The sequence below is a fragment of the Schistocerca nitens genome, chromosome 3 (genome assembly GCF_023898315.1).
Source record: "Schistocerca nitens isolate TAMUIC-IGC-003100 chromosome 3, iqSchNite1.1, whole genome shotgun sequence".
Lineage (NCBI taxonomy): Eukaryota > Metazoa > Arthropoda > Insecta > Orthoptera > Acrididae > Schistocerca > Schistocerca nitens.
This window is the reverse complement of record NC_064616.1, coordinates 178,548,873-178,572,542: the sequence shown is the minus strand read 5'-3', so window position 1 is coordinate 178,572,542 and position 23,670 is coordinate 178,548,873. Positions and strand designations below refer to the sequence as shown.

Genomic DNA, 23,670 nt, shown 5'->3' with positions numbered 1-23,670 from the left:
AAGCACCACACAACGCGCACCTAAAAGTTTTTGCCACATGGGAAACTTATACAGAGATGGCGATATCGCAAATACAAGAGTGTCAAAGAATTTCTCTCACACAGATATTGCAATATTTTACATGATGTGGCAGTGGAAATTTACAAAGTGAAAGCGTTTCATGACATGGAATTTGCATTCAGAGAACATTTATTACATATAACGTGTTTTTGGAATACTGCCTACGACCAACTTAGAGCACGAAACGGTGAAATTTCCTTCAGAAACCACCCATAATTCTGCAGGACAATGCTCGGGTGCATATGGCGCAAGTTGTGACTCATTTGTTCGATAGATGGGGCTGGGAAGTGCTGTACCATCCACCACACTCCACGGATTTAAGCCCTCGTGAGTGCACTTGATGCCTAAGATGAAGGAAGCTCCTCATGGCATTCGCTTTAGAACTGTTACAGAGATTCGCTGGGCAATACGCCGCTCCATTCGTAACTATCAACACAATAGGCGCTTATAAGGGTATCCTACGACTTCCACATCGCTAACAACGGGTTATATACTTTCAATGCCGGCCGGTGTGGCCGAGCGGTTCTAGGTGCTTCAGTCCGGAACCGTGCGACCGCTACGGTCGCAGGTTCGAATCCTGCGTTGGGCATGGATGTGTGTGATGTCCTTAGGTTAGCTAGGTTTAAGTAGTTCTAAGTTCTACTGGACTGATGACCTCAGCTGTTAAGTCCCATATTGCTCAGTGCCAAGAGCCATTTGAACCATTTTTATACTTTCAAGAAGAGTAAAACTTTGAAATATGTGGCTATTTTGTATACGTTGTAAAAAAACAGTTGCCACTACTATAGTTTCAAACCTCGTATTCCTCATACAACATACCTGTGATACAACATAGCGCACTCTCGAGTGCTGCTGGCTCTATGATCGCCAAACGGAAGGAGGAGAAAATATTTTTGGTTATTTTAAAGCTCTTTTAAAATTTTTATAATAATATCCTCATCTACATTTCATTTGTTACATATAGGAACATCTTTTACGTATTATGTCAGTCAACAGAGTGTACTTCCGAGTGCTATAAACTTTGCACCAGTTAGGATCGCTATGAAATAATTATTTACAAAATTTTGATAATTGTTCTATAAAATTCTTTTAAAATATTTTAATGTTATTAAATTCGACGTCAGTGATTTACGCTACACTTATCAGCATTTCTTATGAATTGCAGAGGTAGAGGGTGCTTTTCAGAGCTGTAGGTGTTGCACCAATCAGGTTTCAAATATATATATATATATATATATATATATATATATATATATATATATATATATATATATATATATATATATATATTAAAAAACGCAGCAGGCTAATGCATGGATAGTTATGACAGTGAACTCTCAGTCCAAAATCGACAGGTTACTTTGTAACTATAACAAATTATATGTTGCAGAGATTTGTATTATAAGTAAATTCTTAAGGATCTTGAAGCTTTATAAACTTATTTTTTAAACCATTTGTAATTTGAACCCATTTTGATTATTATATAATATTTCGCAATAGATTTGAAGAAGGGCAACTGGCCCGACAACAGTCATATGGAAATAAAGGCAAGGGATCTGGAGACTTATTCTGGACACTTTTTTATGAGTAACGATTGCAGTAACTCCATCAAGACGAGTACGTCCAATTTTGATGAAAATTAAAACTTTACGATTATCCCCGTGTAGTACAAATGGAACTGTAATTACCTGATATGCCTGTATGTTAGTTTGCCGAGGGTGTAAAGCATGTGCCAGTTTGCGAGGCGGTGGCGGCGGCTGAGCGAGTGCGTGTGTGTTGGTGTGCGTAGGATGCGGCGGGCCGCAGCACGCACTGCTGGGGAAGACGCGCCGGCCGCGCACCGCCTTCACGTCGCAGCAGCTGCTGGAGCTGGAGAAGCAGTTCCGCCAGAACAAGTACCTGTCCAGGCCCAAGCGCTTCGAGGTCGCGACCAACCTCATGCTCACCGAGACGCAGGTCAGTCCACTCACCAGGATGCCTCAGCACACACAGAGCATCGATTATCCGAAACAAATGGATGTGAGGTGTTCTGATGGTAGATTATTAGGAAAACCCATGACTTCAATCATAGGAATATAAAACGAAGAAACACTGAACCAAACGTACTTTTTCGTCATATGTCTTACAAATAACAAAGTGAACTGACTACACAGTCCTGCTAGAAAAGTTCAGTTTGGCTTTTAAATCGGGGCTACAGCTTACATTACAAATGTAATGTATTGCGAATACATAGAAAGAAGGATCCTTTATTGTATGATCATATGGTAGCGGAACAAACACTGGTAGCAGTTACTTCTGTAAAATATCTGGGAGTATGCGTACGGAACGATTTGAAGTGGAAAGATCATATAAAATTAATTGTTGGTAAGGCGGGTGCCAGGTTGAGATTCATTGGGAGAGTCCTTAGAAAATGAAGTCCCTCAACAAAGGAGGTGGCTTACAAAACACTCGTTCGACCTATACTTGAGTATTGCTCATCGGTGTGGGATCCGTACCAGGTCGGGTTGACAGACGAGATAGAGAAGATCTAAAGAAGAGCGGCGCCTTTCGTCACAGGGTTATTTGGTAAGCGTGATAGCGTTACGGAGATGTTTAGCAAACTCAAGTGGCAGACTCTGCAAGAGAGGCGCTCTGCATCGCGATGTAGCTTGCTGTCCAGGTTTCGAGAGGGTGCGTTTCTGGATGAAGTATCGAATATATTGCTTCCCCTTACTTATACCACCCGAGGAGGTAATGAATGTAAAATTAGAGAGATCGAGCGTGCGCGGAGGCTTTCCGGCAGTCGTTCTTCCCGCGAACCGTACGCAACTGGAACAGGACAGGGAGGTAATGACAGTGGCACGTAAAGTGCCCTCCGCCACACACCGTTGGGTGGCTTCCGGAGTATAAATGTAGATGTAGATGTAGATGAAAGAAAATACAAAATTTGTCATAGCAGAGATTCGTTTTTTGGTGCTAAATCTCGTAGTTGTTTTAAAGACAGCGACTGGACAGCATCTTATTCTTGTTGTTGTAAGCACTTCATAGTCGCCTCATCGCAGTGGAATGCGTCATCACTAGATGCTCTCTGTACAGAATGGTCGTTGTCTCTAGGTACTTGGTACCGCAGTGGTCTTGGTCCAGTTATTTCATCCTCTGTCAATATTTTATAGCCACGGTCATCAATGTCACATTCGAACCAGCCTTGAACCTTTTCCTGATCGCGTTCTTCTAATCTTGAAGATTCTTTAATTGGCCCAGCCAGTTAGATACAAATTGGCTGCTCGGTGGGTTGTCAGGTGCTGTGATAGAACCGTCTGAAGAGAGGAGCTCATTGCAAGATATTGTTAGCGCGGAGTCCTTGTCAGTAGCCCAAGCTTCATCTGTCGTATACACAGCGTTCTTCTAGTCAATTACTTTGTACAGTTGCTCAATTGTTTGTTTATATTCTTCCCAGATCATTATCATACGCAGTAATGCCTTTCTCTAATAACGTTTCAAACTTACAACACCGCCGTGGTACATCGGTTGGAGTACTGTAGTAACATTAGGAGGAAAAAAAAGCAACGTCAAAACTTCCGTTTTCACTATCAAGTTGAAGAATGTCTTGGGGAGTTAACAATCAATAGCAAAATATTTACAGAAATATCAGCTTCAGGCTGATGCTTTTTGACTTCAGAGATAAGTTCAGTGTCGTACCACTCTGCAAAAATTATTGTTTCAATCCGTGACTTCTTTTGCTTTTTGCAGGTAACTAACAATTTTTATTCTCTTAAAGCGTCGCGCAATTATAGACTTCTTTTTGATTATCGAATGCAGCCTGTGTGTTTCAGTGTTTCAATTTACCGACTGTAATGCTTTCGGCTCACCGATATTTCAGTTGGTCGGTATATGGATAATCGATGCTCTACTGTACATTACTTATAATTTAATAACTAACTGTACAAAGGTGCCACGTATCATGTTTGTGGAATTTGAGACATTACAATAAAAAGATGCAATGTGATAAGGTCCAATACACGCCACAAAGTCAACGTGTAGTGATGCCTCTGAACCAGATGGATCGAGGTCAATTCCCGTGACTGGCACCTGAGAAATGTTCAGTGTGCCCTTCATTTGTCTGTCAGTTTTTCTTTCTGGTGTGTGCAGATTAAAATAATGTCATTTTTCTTTATGAATTATTAGAAAGAAAGATACAACGATATCTTGTCGGTGGTGATAGCTTTCTCTCTCATGACTGATATTGTCTTGCAGCGAGATGAAATACCTTCAAGAAAAGCATTTATACTGATCGACTTGTCTAAAATGGAGGTGGAGTCTAATGTTGTTAAACCACTTGATGTAACCCATATACACGGTAATTTTTTTTTTTTTTTTCAGTTTCGAGTTTTGGCTGGCGACAGATGCAAAGAATACGAACATTTCCAAACCTCTCACAATTCTGCAGTGTTAGTAGTATAGTGTACCAGGAGATAAAAGAGACCATACGAACCTCTAGGGCATATGTAGACTTAGCCTACGCGATGCTACAGGAATTCCGCACCGTGAACGGACACAGAACAGCGTGAAACAGAGAGCGGCCTTCGGAACTACACTGTGTAATCTTACCCTCCCACACATCACCATTAAAGTTCTCATTATTTACACAAATTTTTGAAAATTACGACAGGAGTAAGATTACAAAAGAAGAACTTTCTACTTATCTTGATTATCGCGTTGTTGTTGTCGATGGAGTCTTATGGAGGAGTACTTTCTTGCAGCTGGAAATATCGATTTCTTAGGTTCATGATGACAAAATAACTGTTGAAGGGTTGCCTGTTGCTATGAATATCTTTTTATTTTATCCCATTCTTCTAAATCACACTGACTTTACGATTTCCACGTTCAAAAAACCAATAATTACATTGTTGTTGACAAGTTTAGAAAAATGCGTGCGTTTCCATCAGAGGCATGCCAACCGCTACTTACATTATGCGGTACCCACATTATTTCAAAGAGTTTACAAAGCAAAAGAGTGTTCAAAACAAAAGACGAATAATCGCTAAAATATATCTTTATTTTATAAATTAATCCAGAAATGAATTTAATAATTAGTGTTAGATTGCGCAATTAATAATATGAATTTTAAGAATGCCGCAGATTTTGTAATTTCAAATATTTTTAAAAGAAGAGTAACACATTAATTTCTTTTTTATACATTTTAGCCTGAAATCATATGAATTCATTTAACAAAACAGCTGAGATAATTTTAAACTATGCGATATTCGAGATTATAAATGGTAATTTTAGAGGAGGATGATTCATTACAACTGCCTGACAAAAAAGTCAAACATCCAGAAAGGAGGCTGAAATAAAATGATTCATCATAGTTTGAAAGGGTATTTGCTGTTATATCAGTGATCACAAAATCGATCCAAATTTAAAGAGAACTTGGGAGTATGAGCCCACGTATCAGTATGACGTCACAACCTCTCTGGCCTGGACGCAGCACCGGTGTCATAAAAGACGATGTGTCCTGTCTCGAGGCAAGTTGTTGTACCTGGTCCTTGATATTCTGGATACTGGCGCTGGGCAAAGTCCACGTCACAGCTGGTCCCACACCTGTTCTATCAGAGACAGGTCTGGAGATCTTGCTGGCCACTGGAGTAACTCGAGCAACCAACTCACAGACACACGTGCCATGTGTTGACGAGCTTCGTCTTGTTGAAAAATGGCACCACGGTACTGTCGAATGAGACGTAACACACGAGGACGCAGGGTGTTCGTGACGTACCGATGTGCCGTTGTGTCCTTAGACTCCTCTCAGTCACTACTGGCCGTGACCTGATGTCATATCCGACGGCTCCACACGCCGTGACGTCAGGAGTAAAACCTCTGTGCCTCTCAAAAACAATGCAACAGTGGGAACTCCCTACAGGTCGCCGCCATCACTGACGATGGTCATGCGGGATAGCGCAGAGCCGCGATTCATCGCCGAGTACAATGTAGCGCCATTTGTGAGCACTCGAAGATTCCCGATCACGGCACCACTCCACATGCAGCCTTTTGTGTTGTGATTTTAGCGATAACGGTAGCCGACGCATGGGATGGTAATTCCCTGCTGCTAGTCTCCTACCAATGGTGCGGGGTGGCACACGATGTTGTTCTCGGGTAACAGGCCCATTTGTGAAGGGTTTACAGTGTGCTCGGTGCACAAGCGGCGATCCTCTTGTGGTGGTCAGATGAGGTCGACCGGAACCTTGGGCTGTTCTCACGTTCCCATGCAGTCCAACATGCGGCCACTGTCACATCCGAATGCCCCACAATTCTGGATATTGTACGATTCGACCAGCTGGCCATGTGGAGACCCAAACTGAGGCTCCTTTTACACTCTGTCAGCTGCTGACATCGCTGTCTCATAAGAGTACGCGGCATCTCTATGTCCTTTACATCGATCACACTGCTGTTGACGATGTTCGCGCTCCTCATGTACCCTACTAGGCGTGGAAACAACACTAAACATGAAAAAATACTAATTCACTTTTGGTGGCCATTCTATCTGTGACAGAGAGCTGCATCTTTATTCATTTACATTGACAGTCGACCATGTCTTCCAGGTGCTTCCCTTTTTATTTGGCAGACAGAGTATGCAGTGTGATGACAAGAGGTACGATTTCCCATGCATGCTGACATAACAATTAGAATCATATCCGTCACCAATAGAAAGGAATGGCACATTTGTCATAACACTGAGTAGTAGTTCTGTGTACTTCTCCCTATACATCCCCGAATGCGGTTATCAATCCCAAAGAATCCGAAACGACTGAGGACGCGCAGTGGTAAGTCTACTACTCTCGCATTGGCCGGGAGAATGTTTCCAATAATTTACTGTCATTTTCAGGTTTTCCGGGGCGTTCCTTACAAGGGAACCTCCCCATCGCACCCCCCTCAGATTTAGTTATAAGTTGGCACAGTGGACAGGCCTTGAAAAACTGAACACAGATCAATCGAGAAAACAGGAAGAAATTGTGTGGAACTATGAAAAAAATAAGCAAAATATACAAACTGAGTAGTCCACGCGCAAGATAAGCAACAACAAGGAGCAAATGAGCTCAGGAGCGCCGTGGTCTCGTGGTTAGCGTGAGTAGCTGCGGAAGGAGAGGTCCTTGGTTCAAGTCTTCCCTTGACTGGAAATTTTACTTTCCTTATTTTCGCAAAGTTATGATTTGTCCGTTCGTTCGTTGACGTCTCTATTCACTGTAATAAGTTTAGTGTCTGTGTTTTGCGACTGCACCGCAAAACCGTGCGATTAGTAGACGAAAGGACGTGCCTCTCCAATGGGAACCGAAAACATTTGATCGCAAGGTCATATGTCAACCGATTCCTCCACAGGAAAACACGTCTGATATATTCTACACGACACTGGTGACGGCATGTGCGTCACATGACAGGAATATGTTGTCGACCCACCTAACTTGTACACTTAGCGAATGGGTAAAAAGATTCTTCTACCTTGCCCGATTTAGGTTTTCTTGTGGATGTGATAATCACTCCCAAAAAAGTGATGAAAACATAAGAGTTTGTCACATAAACTGAAAATTAAAAATTAATTGGAGGGAATTCTTGGAGGGAAGACTTGAACCTAGGACCTCTCATTCCGCAGCTGCTCTCGCTAACCACGGGACCACGGCGCTCCATAACGCTTGTTGTCAATGATGTTGCATATCTTCGCATGGACTACTCAGTTTGTATATTTTACTTATTTTTTTCATAGTTCCACACACTTTCTTCCTGTTTTCTCGATTGATCTGTGTTCAGTTTTTCAAGGCCTATCCACTGTGCCAACTTATAACTAAATCTGAGGGGGCGCGATGGGGAGTTTTCCTTGTTAGTAACCTTAGGAGCATGTGTGAATAGTTTGTGGAAGTAGACTAGGCCCAATTCCTTTCCCTATCTTTGTGCGATTCGAGCTATCCCTCATCTCTTATCGCCAAGTTGTACACAGTTCATTAAAATAGGCACTTCCTTCATTCCTTCTTGAGTAGTCCAAGGTGACTGCAGCCTTTCCAAACCAGTCTCCCAAAAATGTCACACGAATATCACATGGTACTCAGATCCGATGAATCAGCGAATCACTACATGCGTGCGATGTCCCTACGCCAGTGTCGCAGAAACTTTGGGTCTCTATGCGGACCGGCGTTGTCCATCAAAATAAAGTAAAGGCTCATCACACCATAGGAATATCGGTCATATGTCCGCACTATCAGTCTCATCACCGTTCTCTTCTTATAGGCTCTGCTGCAAAGATATGCATACAGTGGTCCTCTGGAAATGAACGTCGTATCTACGCAGGTCATAACGCCACGTTCATAACAATTCTCACGTCCCTATATACATGGCACGGAAACGCATTGTTCAACTGCAATGCGGACGAAGCTTGGCAGGATGTAGATTTGTGTTTATACACGTTCATGCAAGATATCTAAACAAGTTTGTCACACTGTCGGAAACATTTTGACACGTACAATGCAGCAGATCTTCCTGGCTAGGCACTGTACATTCTACTCCAGAAACACGAAGAATTTCCTGTGTGCCATGGACAAATGCCACGGATCCGTTCCTGTTCATGTTATACAATATAGTCAAAGCGGATAATATTAATAAAAATCACAGATATTTCGCAAATTATGCAGTTATCTAAGAGGAAGCATTGTCCTACGAACACTGCAGAAATATCCAGTCATGTCATAATAAAAAATCACCGACGTGCAAAGGTTGGAAATTAGCTTTTAATATAGCGATGTATAAAGTGAGGACTAAACTAAAGGAAAGACGGCAGCAGCCTTATGCTACATATGGATGACTCGTAACTCGAATCAATAATCTCATATAAAAACTCTGAGTAAAATATGAAATAGCGAGGCCATCAAAGACTAAACTTCGTGAAAAGTAGGTAATAAGATTCGGTATAATGGTAGGGTATTGAAAATAGAAATCTGCTTACGAAGCAGATTGCTTATAGATCACTTGTGCGACATGCAATGGAATACCACTCAAGTGTATAGAGTCCATTACAAATAAGAGTAACAGAGATAATCTATAAAATGGCCCGCATCTCGTGGTCGTGCGGTAGCGTTCTCGCTTCCCACGCCCGAGTTCCCGGGTTCGATTCCCGGCGGGGTCAGGGATTTTCTCTGCCTCGTGATGGCTGGGTGTTGTGTGCTGTCCTTAGGTTAGTTAGGTTTAAGTAGTTCTAAGTTCTAGGGGACTTATGACCACAGCAGTTGAGTCCCATAGTGCTCAGAGCCATTTGAACCATTTCTATAAAATGCAAAGAAGTGTTATATTGATGCAGAGCAACGTTCAGATCCTGTTTAGCCCCTCTGATTTAATTTTCCATAATTTCCCTAAAACACGGTAAGGTTGTTTATTCCTCCCCATACTTGTCCATTTAAGGTCTCTAATGCCTTCAACGTCGGCGACCCTTTACAGTCAACCGTTTCTTCCGTTTTTCCCTAGGGATAGCGTTCTCGATGAGTCTCGAGTCCCACTTGCCTTGACATACTGTTACAACAAAGTATGCGTGCCATCCGAAGAAACAGCCGAATCGAGCGAAGCAGCACTCATATGTCATGTTTTGTGGTCTCTCCATAACACTCCGGAGGGCTTCCGAAATACGAGCATGCTGATTGCTCCATCATTCTCGTTAAAACTGAGATATTGCAATCAAAGTTATATATAATTCAAATATTTTGCCCAATGTATGAACTTGCTCAGGGTTGGGTTTATAAGTAACGTTCTACAGGTCGATTTTCATCTAGCTGCTATAATTTAGCTTAGCTTACTTACACATCAAGATGTAAATTTGCATATGACTCAAACCATACGTTTCATTATAGTACGGCCTATGTACAGCAGGTTGGCTGAAGATAAGGTGACTTAATAATACTGTAGAAGAGCTGTTAGCTTCACAGCGGAAATATGAGGAGAAAGATGCATTCATTTCGAATGTGACCAGGTGAACAATCCAGAGAGACACTACATCTTTATGGCACACGAGTTTACTTAGTTCTCGCGAAAAGGCACCTAAAGAGCAATTAACGTTTCTTTGCAGTACAATTTTTTTTTATTCAAACCCTGCTTACGACGACTCAGCAGGAACAGTCATTAACGTCAGGTCGTGACGAGCAGAAACTGTGATGATATAGAGCTGTATTAAACTTGAATGCCTCATGCAACGTGTTGCACTATTAGTCGGTACATACGCACTCGGATTACCATTCAGCGACCCACATTACGCATACGACATGGGAATGTACACAATCGAGATTTAGGTGCTTAAATTATGCAAATGATTCGTTTCATTGCACGGCAGTTAGAGGGCATGCGTGGGGTAGCACCGCACGAATTTGCATCTCACTAACCAGAACACGTCTTTACGTGGAATATCATAACTGCAATATGTTCCTTCACGCGTATTAGCACTTGCTGTGTGGGATACTAGAATACTACTCTACTCGGACATATTATATCTTCTCTTGAGTTAAATGAATTCCAGCATGTTACGAGTCTCACTTAGCGTAACCCAACGGTGCAACTTCCGAGACTGGACTCCTCTGAATCCGATAACTTTCTGCTTTTGTGATGAACCGTTTTGGACAAAATACGAGGGCGTGATGAAAAGTAATGCCTTCGAATTTTTAATGTGAAAACTCAAAGTTTTTTTTAAATAAAACACATGTCATTAACAGTCTACATTTTTCTTCTGCATGACTACATATGTACTTCCCGACATAGTCCCCCTTTCACATTTCTCCCAAAGAGATACCAATTTGTTGATGCCGTTACTGTAGAATGTTCAACTTTCTTGAGGGAGCCATAAACTCAACTATACTTGCACCGCTTCATCAGTATCCAAGTGGATCCCTCGAAGGTGTTGTTTAAGTATTGGAAACAGATGAAAATCGGATGGTACCAAGTCGGGATTGTATGGAGGACGATCGATCACAGTGAATTCAGAGCGTCGGATTGTTACAGAGGTCTCAGCGCTCGTCTGTGATGTGGCATTGTCATGCTGAAGGTCCGGCCTTGGTGGCGCTTCAGTCCGAAACCGCGCAACTGCTACGGTCGCAGGTTCGAATCCTGCCTCGGGCATGGATATGTGTGATGTCCTTAGGTTAGTTAGGTGTAAGTAGTTCTAAGTCTAGGGGACTGATGATCTCAGATGTTAAGTCCCATAGCGCTCAGAGACATTTGAACCATGCTGAAGGAGAGGTTGCTCCATGCGTGGAATAACTCTACACACCGCCATGTCACAGGCTGCAATTTGAAGCCGTCTTGCGACAGAGGGCTGCAAATGTGTAGAAATGAAGAATAAAGATGTAAAATGTTAATAACGTTTTATTATTTAAAAACTTTAAGAGTTTTCACATAAAAAAATTCGGAGATACTACTTTTCAGCACGCCCTAAAACACCAGTATTGTACCAGTAATCAAAGGGAAATATTTTATTAAACCTCATGGTGAGCTTACAAAATAGACCAAATCTCATACTGATAGATGTAAAAGAATTATACCAGTTTTCGAGCCAGGAAACGGAGCATCACCCGCCATTTCATTCTATATTTTAGATTTTCTTTATAGTTTCATCAATCTGACGATTAAGAGACGAATAAAAGCTTACTTTAGTAACAATTCTATTTTATTGGGGGCCCAATGAGTTTATCTTAAGATCCTGCTTGCAGTCATAATATTGGATTTTGGTCATTTCTTCGTTTATCCTGGAAATATTCAACATTACTACATTTTTGATATCCCTTTAAAAGATACTTCAGGAGTCTTCAAAGTTTCCCACTGCAGTCTCTCTATCGCTGGACGCTGACTTTCGTATTCCGGTGTGAATGACTAACGGCCTTGACAAAAGAAGTGTGACGTTTGCGTTCTTATGAACCCATATGACAAGGAATTAAAACAAAGCTTTCTGCCTAGACACGTTCTTCTTCTCTCGAAATGCGCCGTCCAGCAGGGATTTCCTGACCATTGTGACAAACTGCGCTGGGGCGTTACTTGTACCACGGACGTAGCGACCAGGGTGTCATGTGAGAGATCGTCAACCACTACAACTGTTTCACGTCCCAGTACCAACCACTTCGCCCGCATCTCGTGGTCGTGCGGTAGCGTTCTCGCTTCCCACGCCCGGGTTCCCGGGTTCGTTTCCCGGCGGGGTCAGGGATTTTCTCTGCCTCGTGATGGCTGGGTGTTGTGTGCTGTCTTTAGGTTACTTAGGTTTAAGTAGTTCTAAGTTCTAGGGGACTTATGACCACAGCAGTTGAGTCCCATAGTGCTCAGAGCCATTTGAACCATTTTTGAACCAACCACTTCCAGTACGAAAGTTCATCCTTCTTTCCCACTGTCGGTGATGGGCTTGCCGCTCCTTTCCAGCTTACGAGTCAAATTTGACAAAGAACAGCTTCTCATGCTTTATCGATAATATGACCGCAATTAAGTACTTAATTCATCATGGTCACGAACAAGGGGCTTCAAGAAGTGACGCATGTCGTTCGATGCTGAGTGGAGTATTGCCAGAAGAGAAAATTTGTTCTGTGCTTCCTGCAGACATAGTTCTGCTGCAGTACGGTTAACAAGTGCTTCACAGTACTGGAGAGTAATAACTCCGCTACTGGAAACGTGCTCCAGAGATGAAATTAGTAGGACGGTACGATTCCTGTGGAGAAAACATAAAAAATTCGCACAGATTCACCGTGAAGTTCTGAAGCTGTATAGACCAAATACAGCGTCGAGTCCAGCCATAGTGAAATCGTGCCAACAGTTTTGACCAAGGCCGCACAGACGTCAGTGATGATGGTCGGGAAGGAAGGCTATCAACATCGACTACAGATTTCCCGACGATGAGGACGTTCCCACGGCGGTTGACCAATAGTTCCGTGACCAATGATTATTTCCATCGTCGAGATGACTGAACGATTGTTAGAACGTTCCGACCGTTGTTAACAGACACTTTGCTGACTATGTTGAGAAATAGTGTCACGCATCTGTGTCACTTGGAAGTGTAGTGCAGCATTCAGTAAAAGTACTTGGCCAACCGTAATGAGATGTAACTTACTTTTTGAAGTCCTCTCGTAGTTAATGTTGATGATGGGTAAATTAAAAGCGATAACGGGAAAGACTAACAATTTTTCACCCTCTTTAAAGTAAGTATATGAAACAATTTTCGTGACATCAACATTCCTGTGGAGTTACAGAGCCTCCAAAATTGCTCTGAGCACTATGGGACTTAATATCTATGGTCATCAGTCCCCTAGAACTTAGAACTACGTATATCTAACTAACCTAAGGACATCTCACAACACTCAGTCATCATGAGGCAGAGAAACAGAGCCTCCCCATATATCAGAAGCACGTACGGTTTAACATTACTCAAGAAGTTTTAGGTTCATGAACTTTGGAGACAAGCAACTCAAAGTCGGTCCTGGGAGAAATCACATATCCACTAACAAAAATTTGTCTGAGCTCTACTACATCAGTGTCAGGGTAACTGCAGAATGTGGAACTTCAGGACTCGTACATAGTGTAAATGTCCTCTATCCTCTATGGAATGACTTATTTTGCCTGTGATTCATGGAGCTACGGCTAACCTTTGGCACCAGAGGAAGTTAGTTACCTAACAGTGACTGGCATCATCAATTTCCGTGCTTCGGAGTCGTATATCCAAGGGTCGGCTTCACAAAAAGAAAACGAGGTTTGAAAAATACTGTTTTATTATTTTTATTTATTAGTGTATCCATTTTGAAAATAACACATTTAGTAAAATAAATTTCAAGCATTTTCCTGATTGAAGTTGGGTTGGGGTTGGGTTGTTTTGGGGAAGAGACCAAACAGCTAGGTCCTCGGTCTCATTGGATTAGGGAAGGACGGGGAAGGAAGTCGGCCGTGCCCTTTCAATGGAACCATCCCGGCATTTGCCTGGAGCGATTTAGGGAAATCACGGAAAACGTAAATCAGGATGGCCGAACGCGAGATTTAACCGTCGTCCTTTCGAATGCTAGTCCAGTGTGCTGCGCAAAAATGGTTCACTTGTTTTGTAAACCGTATAAAGTTAGGTAATATCTGAGTGGTGACAGCTGATAGCTGTTATCGCATTTTTATTATTAGCAGCTGAACTCTGGTCGGTTTATTGATGGTTATTCTACAGATCATGTTCTTACAGGTAGCGTACAAATGACTATATAGAAGTTGTACGAATACGATCTTAACTATAATGACTCACTATACTCTTGTCATAAACCTGGTTCAACATGTGGGAAAAGTTTTTCTAAAGTTTCTTGAAATGTATAAAACCGTGTAAGAACGAGGGGCGTTCAGAAAGTAAGCTCCGATCGGTCGCGAAATGGAAACGACTATGAAAATCCGATAAAGCTTTGCAGATGTGTTGGGTAGTGTCTCTAGTATAACCCCAGTTAGCATCACGTCGCTCTTCTCATTTCCGAGCTCGCGGTGAGTGCGTAAAGATGTCTGGAAAATAGTGTCTGCCGCCAAGTACGAGGGCCTGGTGAGAAATTTCGCCTGAAGCTATGCAGCTAACATTACATAACTGTCGTGCTGTTTCTTCTTCAAGACAATTCTCAGCCGCATTCTGCAGGGGCAATGAAGATGCTCCTGCATCGTTTTCAAATGGAAATGTGAGATTACCCACCATACAGTCCGCAATTGTCTCCCCCTGAGTTTCATCTCTGGTCACATGAACCGCTGTCTTTGAAGACAACATTTTGACACAGACAACGAGGTGTAGGCCAGCGTGGAGAATTGGCGGAAAGCACTGGCGGCTGCCTTCTATGATGAGGCTATTGAAAAGTTGGTACAACGCTATGACAAAAGTCTAAGTCAGAACGGCGACTACGTAGAGAAGTAGCTGAAAGGTGTAGCTAATTGTTACAAGTAAAACATTTCTGATGTTCACTGTGGTTTCAATTTGGCAATCAATCGGAGCTTACTTTCTGAACAGGCCTCGTATATTGTGATTTAAATGTGTTTCTCCTACGAGTCGAGAATGTGAAACTGAGTAGCTAGTTTCAGCCTTGCATAAAAATCCAACTTAGGACTTTAATGTTGCCAATCATATCCTCTATTTGTTGTAGCGGAACATATGCCTAGTCCAGGAGGCCTCAAGTAGCCTTATAGAACTGCAGTTTCTAAGAAGCTTTTCCTCTGATTCATGGTACTTATCGTCTTGAGTAACTGCGACTGCTTCGCAAATCGAGCGTAATTTGATAAAGATAATTTACTGCAGAAAGAATGGTAATGTAGGTAAATTGGTTAAGTGAGAGCCTTTCTATCGATGACTTGTGAAGAAACGGTTCAGTAAAGCATACTGTCAAATATCTCTAAAACATTTTTTCGTTAATACTATAGTTGGGTTAAATGTACATTCGTGTCAAATTAACCCCTTAATACCTGAATAAATTTCTAGATGAAAGATAAAGATAAAAAATCGTGGTGCTTTAGAGGTACCCGAAATACTCATGAGAATGCACCACCTGTCAGAAGCGTTGGAACTTTCATCCAGAATCAGCAGCTACCGGCACTACTGATCAAAAACAGGTAACCTTCCAGTTATTAGCACAGCACTGCTGCGATGCGAATTCGCAACACTCGGCATTAAGGGGTTATGGTTCAAATGGTTCAAATGGCTCTGAGCACTATGCGACTTAACGTCTGAGGTCATGAGTCGCCTAGAACTTAGAACTAATTAAACCTAACTAACCTAAGGACATCACACACATCCATGCCCGAGACAGGATTCGAACCTGCGACTGTAGCGGTCGCTCGGTTCCAGACTGTAGCGCCCAGAACCGCACGGCCACTCCGGCCGGCATTAAGGGGTTAAAATTACATGCCGGAGCGAACCCGAATTGCGGCTATCTGCTGGTATCTCATGGAATGTTGAAAGCTTTAACTTGCCACTAGTTTCCTCTCCATCTTTCCAATGTAGACAAAAGGTCTCTCCCTATTTTGAGGAGCTAGAAACCCTAGGTACCACAAATGTGCTTGTCACAAATCTCTACCAGCATACATTCCGCTACAGGGCAAGGGAGAGTGTTCTATACTTTCCACAATTTCGCCTCTAGCCTACAACAGAGTTGTTAATACAATTTCTTATTCCCTTTTTAAATGACAGCATTCACTTTATGTGCGCGGAAGTCTTTTTCTGAAACTACGAAAATTGCACCGAAAATTTAAGGTTTCTCCAAATGTCAAAAATTGTTTCAAGGTACAACGTGGTCGTGTACTTAGGAACAACAATTCTTGCCAGATTTAAAAGTGTTGCAAAGAGAAAATCTTCACAATACTGTATCTTATAGTACATGTGTTACATTATTAATCAGTAAGACATTTTATCAACAACGAGCTCCAAATTAAAAACAGTTTGAAATAGAAGCTACTGACAACAAACATAAAGTTCAATTTTCAAGGCAGGGAAAATTGTCAAGACATTAACGAAAGTCATTTCATTTGGAAATTACCATGTGTTCCATGGTACAAGACCTTCAGTTTCAAGGTACAAGAGGACGCATAACTGACGAATTATGCCTTAACCGTTCACACGTTATTTAATTAGTTTCAAAAATTACAGGATTTTCCTCTCCATTACACTCAATACCCAAAGAATTAAAGATATCCTCCTAACAGCTTTGATGTATTATACACTACTTACATATGCAGAACTCTTAATATTTACCAACCCTGCAGAAAATGCCTGACACTGCTTCTCCTTTCTACTCATTAAAAGTTCAATAACAATTTCTAGTTGATTGACAGGAAATCTGAGGTGTGCAGCTAATCAGGAAGAATCTAATACTGCGGAGTAGAGTTTACTCTGTTGTTGTGAGCTCAAGGTGTTTAACGAAGTCCTAAGTTTATAATCGTAAAACGTTGAAGTAGTCACTGGCAATCGAAGCTGGGATCTTCGCAACAGTAAATAGTAACGCTGATCACAATACTGCGGAGATAATGTATCCTATTTCCCTTTCTTTCCGTGTGTCTCATATTCTGGGCGTTATTTCAGCGGCCTGTGAGTTCCATCTGTCCAAAATGTAGCTACGAAGTGTTGGTGACCTACCAGTGGGTTGTACAATGTGATGTTGTGTGGGCGTGGTTTATGGTGTACACGGGAAACAGAAATCTATGGAGGCCTATTATTTTCGAGAAGCACCAAGGGGGCCGCCGAGAGTAAGGTTTAAACCTGGTAACCGAATATTTAAAGGAGAAAGTCAAAAGAAAGTGAGAAGGACTTGATCAAAGGAGTCTGTTTGACTTTTGACTTCCTCATCAGTCGATAATTTCATCATCTACATCTGAATTTTAACAAAGATTCCCTCTCCCTCCCTCCACCCCGCCTTTCTCTCTCTCTCTCTCTCTCTCTGAGCTGCATCCGGCTATATTAAAATCCATTGTGATCGTGCTAGAATCTTTGTACGCCCGGAAGCCACACACTGGCTGAGACAGAGAGAGGGAACAACTTTATTGAAATTGATATGTAGATGATGATAGTAAATTGACAGATGAGGAAGTGTAAAAGATTCCTTTCAACAACAGCAATAACAGCGTTGTATAGTAGCATTTTACGGTAAATTTTCATCGATAGCAAAGGTAAGTAACATGCTGCATGTTGGCTTTCGTCTTAAGAGCTTTGGCAGATAATTGTTTCGTGATTTTCCTGTTGTTTCGCCAACAAGAGGAGCTGCCATTGTCAGTCATTCGCCGTCCATTGCCCATCGTGGACTGGACGCTGAAGTATGACAATGTCAGCCACTCGTGCTGGCGAAACGTCAGAAAATCAATTAACATACGTCGGCAAAGATCGCGAGACGGAAACCAGCGGCCGGCCGAAGCGGCCGTGCGGTTAAAGGCGCTGCAGTCTGGAACCGCAAGACCGCTACGGTCGCAGGTTCGAATCCTGCCTCGGGCATGGATGTTTGTGATGTCCTTAGGTTAGTTAGGTTTAACTAGTTCTAAGTTCTAGGGGACTAATGACCTCAGCAGTTGAGTCCCATAGTGCTCAGAGCCATTTGAACGGAAACCAGCTGGCAACACATCGACAAAAAGCCAGGGAAGCCTCAACAATTTTGTAAAGGTGAATAGTTTGGTGATCAGAACCACATATCTCCAACTCTCCTCCCCTTACAGTTTAATTTGCCGAACAAAACTTCTTTTATCACTATTGTTCCTGTAGAGCCGCGCTACAGTAAAGAGTAAGTTGTACCAAATATCGTGCTTTAGCAAAAGCGTGTCTTGGCATTCCATGTTTTACCTGTATTCTAGAAAAAATAGTAATTATGCTTATCCATTACGGATATTTTAGAACCGTGACTGTATATTGAATGTCAATAAGTTATACACAACTGCAACCAGTCACTTTTTTGAATAATAATGCTTTGCGTGTGAAATCTTATGGGACTTAACTGCTAAGGTCATCAGTCCCTAAGCTTACACACTACTTGACCTAAATTATCCTAAGGACAAACACACACACCCATGCCCGAGGGAGGACTCGAACCTCCGCCGGGACCAGCCGCACAGTCTATGACTAATAATGCTTTATTCCATAAACCGGTTTTCAAACCTTTTCAGGTCCATCTTCAGATGGTTTCGGGAGGATCCGGGAAGTTACATCATTACTGGTAGTAGCATAATGCTGGGTGCCGGTTTGTGACAGTATAGGCGGCTTTTTTCGGATATGTCTGCGTCCATTTTGATGTCTAGAACACTTTCACACGAACGAAACCAGCACCCAGCATTATGCTACTACCAGTAATGATGTAACTTCCCGGATCCTCCCGAAACCATCTGAAGATGAACCTGAAAAGGTTTGAAAACCGGTTTATGGAATAAATCATTATTATTCAAAAAAGTGACTGGTTGCAGTTGTGTATAACTTATTTACAAAAAATAGTAATTATTTTCAGAAGAATACTCAAAACAGTTATCATTATATAATTTTATCGTGAGTACAATTTATATGAAAATTCTTTGATGCAACTGATAAAAGATTTACGTATAGACACTTCGGTCAATTATTTTAAAATTTGTGCCATTACAAGTTTCGAGCAAAACTCATTACCAGATATAGTGCGCTTCTGATTTATGTCTACAGGTATGATGATGCACTTTTCTCGAAATCGTTAGTGACAAAAGCAAATTTTTTCTAAGCTTACTGCTGCACAAATACCTTAATATATTTTCATTGTCTTCCCTGGATGAAAAGTCAGTTGCATGTTAGATTTTAGAACCTCATTTTTTATTTCATTTCGAGCGACAAAAGCTCCGCGCAATTACTGGACTCTAATCTGCTGTTTATCATTTCGTAATAGTAGTTCTCTACTAACAGAAGGACAAGAGTGCGTACTGATACAGTTTAATGTGTAATTTTCGTCAACTCTAAAGCCTCTTGCTCTTCCTCGTTGGCAGAGAGATTGTGATGATGCCGCGCCTTGGCACAGTCATCTGTGACGCCGTTAACACAGATATGAATCACAGCGTCCTTAACCTGTTAATACGTGTTGATCCTGACGAAGGAATGGCGTCGCAAAAATTTAGGGGTGCACAGGTGTTCAAGCAGAGCGGAACGCGTAAAAAGCAAATTGGAGATTGAGCAGCTTTGCTAAATCCCGTTATCAAATCTGAATAATGTTCCATTTGGAGCGCGCCGCCATCCATCTGCGTAACGAGCGGGCAGCTGGCGTCTCAGCGAGAGCAAACAGCGCGCACATCGTCCCTCATTTGTCCCTGCTCGTTTCTTCCCTGGCTGTCCACGTTAGCTGCTCGCCTGCTATCGTCTCCACATCGCGCTGCTGCATTAACGCGGTATGAGTTCAACGCCCTGCCGGAGCGCTGACTGTCGTAGTTCACTGTACACTGCAGTCAGCCAGTGAGGTACTGCGGTCATTTAAACGCTGCTCTCGTATTCTGCACACCTTCTGGCTGTCCTGATGTTAGCTTTCTGTGGTTTCCCTTCTATGGATTTACTTTAGGCAAATATCGGAATGGGTCCATAATCAATCCACGACCGCTTCCATCACCATCACCGACGGCTCTGCCTCTAATAACCTCCACGTTAACAAATCGATTAATAACCATCGTTCCTGCAAACTACCTACGAAAGTACTAGAGTAAAAATTCGATAACTTCTTACTTTCCAACGGATGTCAGTATTTTCAGTATAGACTGAGAAAGAACACTAATGATGCCACAGTAGTGGGTGAACATGTTATGATTAAATCTTTGTTTTGCGTAAGACGGGTCTAACATTAACAAAAAATGGTTCAAATTGTTCTGAGCACTATCGGACTTAACTTCTGAGGTCATCAGTCCCCTAGAACTTAGAACTACTTAAACGTAACTAACCTAAGGACATCACACACATCCATGCCCGAGGCAGGATTCGAACCTGCGACCGTAGCGGTCGCGCGGTTCCAGACTGTAGCGCCTAGAACCGCTCGGCCACTCCGGCCAGCTCTAACATTAACACACAATCATGTACAGACGTAGAGAGAAAACAGTTCTTCAATTATTAAGTTAAGCACCGCATTTCTGGTCACAGGGACCGACCGACCGCCTTGTCATCCTTCACCAATGGCGTCATGTGGTTGCAGTGTGGAGGGGTGAGGTCAGCACAACTCCCGACCGTTGTTTTTTCCTGGAGTCGGTATTGCTTTGTTGCTTACCACCTCAGAAGTTATGATGCTGAGCGCGCCCCATTCCATACCACCCAACGAGAAAAAATTTCTAGCAGTAACGAGAATCGAACCCGACTCTCCCATATGGCACCCAGTCACGCGGTGGAGGACGACGGGTTCAAATATCGCTACTTCAAATATATAGCTTACGGGTAGGTCCGCCAGATGCCAACGGCTGTCTTAAATATTTCCCAAGAGAATGTATGAATGATTTTTGCTGCACTGTGGGGGCTGAATATTAGGGTTTCACACCATTCTATTACACATAAGATATAAATCTCCTTGGATACTACCAAACAAAGTGAACACTTAGTGTCTGCAATTACTGTGCTACATAAATTTCTAGTATACAACAAAAGACAGTGGTTGGAAAAAACTGTTCGTGACATGTCCGCCAGAAACGCACAAGCCTGTCTGAGAGTTACATCGTCACGTACTGTTGCCCATCACTCCGTAAAGCCTTCTCCCATTGTTACGCAGACAAGCGATGTGGCAATATGCACTACTCTCAAGCAACGTCACCCATTCATTACTTGAAGAAATACAGTTACCAACCACTTTCTGTGTAGCTTTATTTACGCCAAGACGAGTTTAGGACTTTCCAACAACTTCAGTTGAGCTAATACATAAATGTCAATTGAGCTGAAGCTCCGTGGCATAAATGAGGCCTCAGAAAAAATGGATAGCTGATGTATTTCTTCAAGTCAATCAATGCATAATCACGGAGCTCAAACACCATTCGCATGGATAAGCTGATGTAGCCGTGGCTTCTAGCCCGCAGATCAACTCGAAACCCGAACCACAATAACTCTTGATTCATCGTTATATCCCGTACATCTGTACTTCAACTGGAAAGAAAATCCTCTTCAGTATTTGACACCCGACAGCAGATCCATACAGTACTCGTTAGATACCTATTAATTTCTTAGACCTTACTGAATAACAGGTCACAGGAATTTCGCGTGTGCAGTCTCCTTAGCAGATGAGCAATGACTCCTTGCTACAGATCGAAACGTCCATTTTCCCTCTCAATGGCCGATGTCATATCTTTATGGCCGTAAATACTCGTGTAACTCAACAGCGTTTCTCGTACATAATCGGTCGATATGACAGATTCTATATATTTACTTCTTTTACTTTCATTTGTGTCTACGGCACTTTTATCTTCATTTTATGTACGTTTATGTACGTAAGCTAGATGATATCGACATTTAAAGCAAGCTATAGTGAAATACACCAAGCTGAAATTCCTTCCAATCCCTGCCGGAATCGCTTGTAATTACTGAGCAATATGGTTTTCTATAGACAACTAAAACGTTCGCGAAGGCTGTACGAGGAAGCGGAATTTGCATGTCCTTCTCTGTTTGCAAAATGTCACACTGAAGAGACTGAGCTGCGTTTCAAATGAATGATGCTACCCTACCTATGCTTTAATTTCTTCCAATCATTGAAGAGCGTTTTAGGCACTTTCACCTTGTCGCCAGATTAAGCTACAGAGAATAAAGTTTTACAATTTCGACGTTACCTTCAACGATATAAATTTCAAAAGGTAGTAGGTTCCATCCACTTCTCTTCCCGCCCGCAAAAAAATTAAGGCTTTACTTTACGTACTAGCATATTGCCACAAATATGTTTCCAAGTTCAATGTAAATTACTAATAGCCACGATGGTCGCAGAGTGTTAAATCTCAAGCTGTTATTTTACTCTGATCTGTCTCGCTTGAGTGTGTGGCAGATACTGAAAGAAGAAAAAAAAATCACAAAAATTACAATGACTCGAAAGGTTATCTGTCGTATGTGATGAAAGGTAGCCAATATACAGAACAAATTAAAAGAACATAGGCAGAAAAAAAGAGCACAGCTTCAGAAAATGATTTTTTTTTTCGAGCTTAGATCATATTGATCTATACTAAATGGATGTCAGTCTGATATGACACATCTGAAAGTAGGGAAACTTAAAAGGTATGCCTATACCGTGCCACACGCAGATGCTGCCTCGCTCTAATGCATTTCTTCCAGAAATGTCTGTGGATCTGTTTCCGGCTTGATCCTATTTCAAAACAAGTCTTCCGTCATTCTATTTAAGCTGTAAGTGATTTGTGGACAGAAGGGTTCCCCGTTGGGCTACAGTCTCGTGTAAATGTTGACATACTCCATACGAAAGCTACTACCTACGACAAGTATTAGACGTATGAAATGTTTAACTGGTATGACTAAAAAAGAGCCATGCAGCGAGAAAGTAATTATAGACTTTGTAACTGTAGAAACACAGATACTGAATTGCCGTACACTCCGCGCCAAATACCTGAAAGCATGTTTGACGTCACGGAGAGAACTGCCGCGCAGCTCGGCACAAGCGTATACGCGCTGAACAGAAAACATTGACTCTCAGTACTCGCCTTCAGTTACTGTCAAGCAGCACAGTTGCTTCTTCCAGTTCTTCATCATCTTCAGAGTGAGAATCACAGTAACTGCTTTCGCTATCACTATCTGCGCCACCGAAGTGTATGATTATTGTATATATTTCATCGTCGAATGTGATTTTTTGAAGTATGTATTCTCGCTCAATTTTTTAACATGTTCGATCAACGGAATCCAATCTTCTTTAAACATTCAATTACATTTCTCCTGGCACAAATGCTTGACATACATTAAGTTGCAGAGAACGTTCCTAGAAATAACCCAACCTTTCAAATAGGCCAAACATTCTCTGTTGCATTTAATTCCGGGTGGTAAGGAGGAATAAGTAATGTGACCAGCAGCTTTTGGCATCTTATCGACGGAATATTCAACGGTAGTTGTCTTGGTACTTTGAACATGTTCATATACAACAGCTTTCAGGATGTCATCTGAGAACGGGATATGTTCCTTTATTAGCCGCTTTCTGATATCGTCTTTAG

General features: G+C 42.0%; 1 protein-coding gene across 1 annotated transcript in view; it reads left to right on the top strand.

Moving 5' to 3' along the window:
• The window catches only part of LOC126249133 (motor neuron and pancreas homeobox protein 1-like), a 348,670-nt gene that overhangs the window by 254,568 nt on the left and 70,432 nt on the right, over nt 1-23,670 (top strand). The window contains exon 2 of the mRNA XM_049950786.1: nt 1,850-2,016. Within this exon, the coding sequence (XP_049806743.1) occupies nt 1,850-2,016 (167 nt within the window). The remainder of the gene's footprint in view (nt 1-1,849; nt 2,017-23,670) is intronic.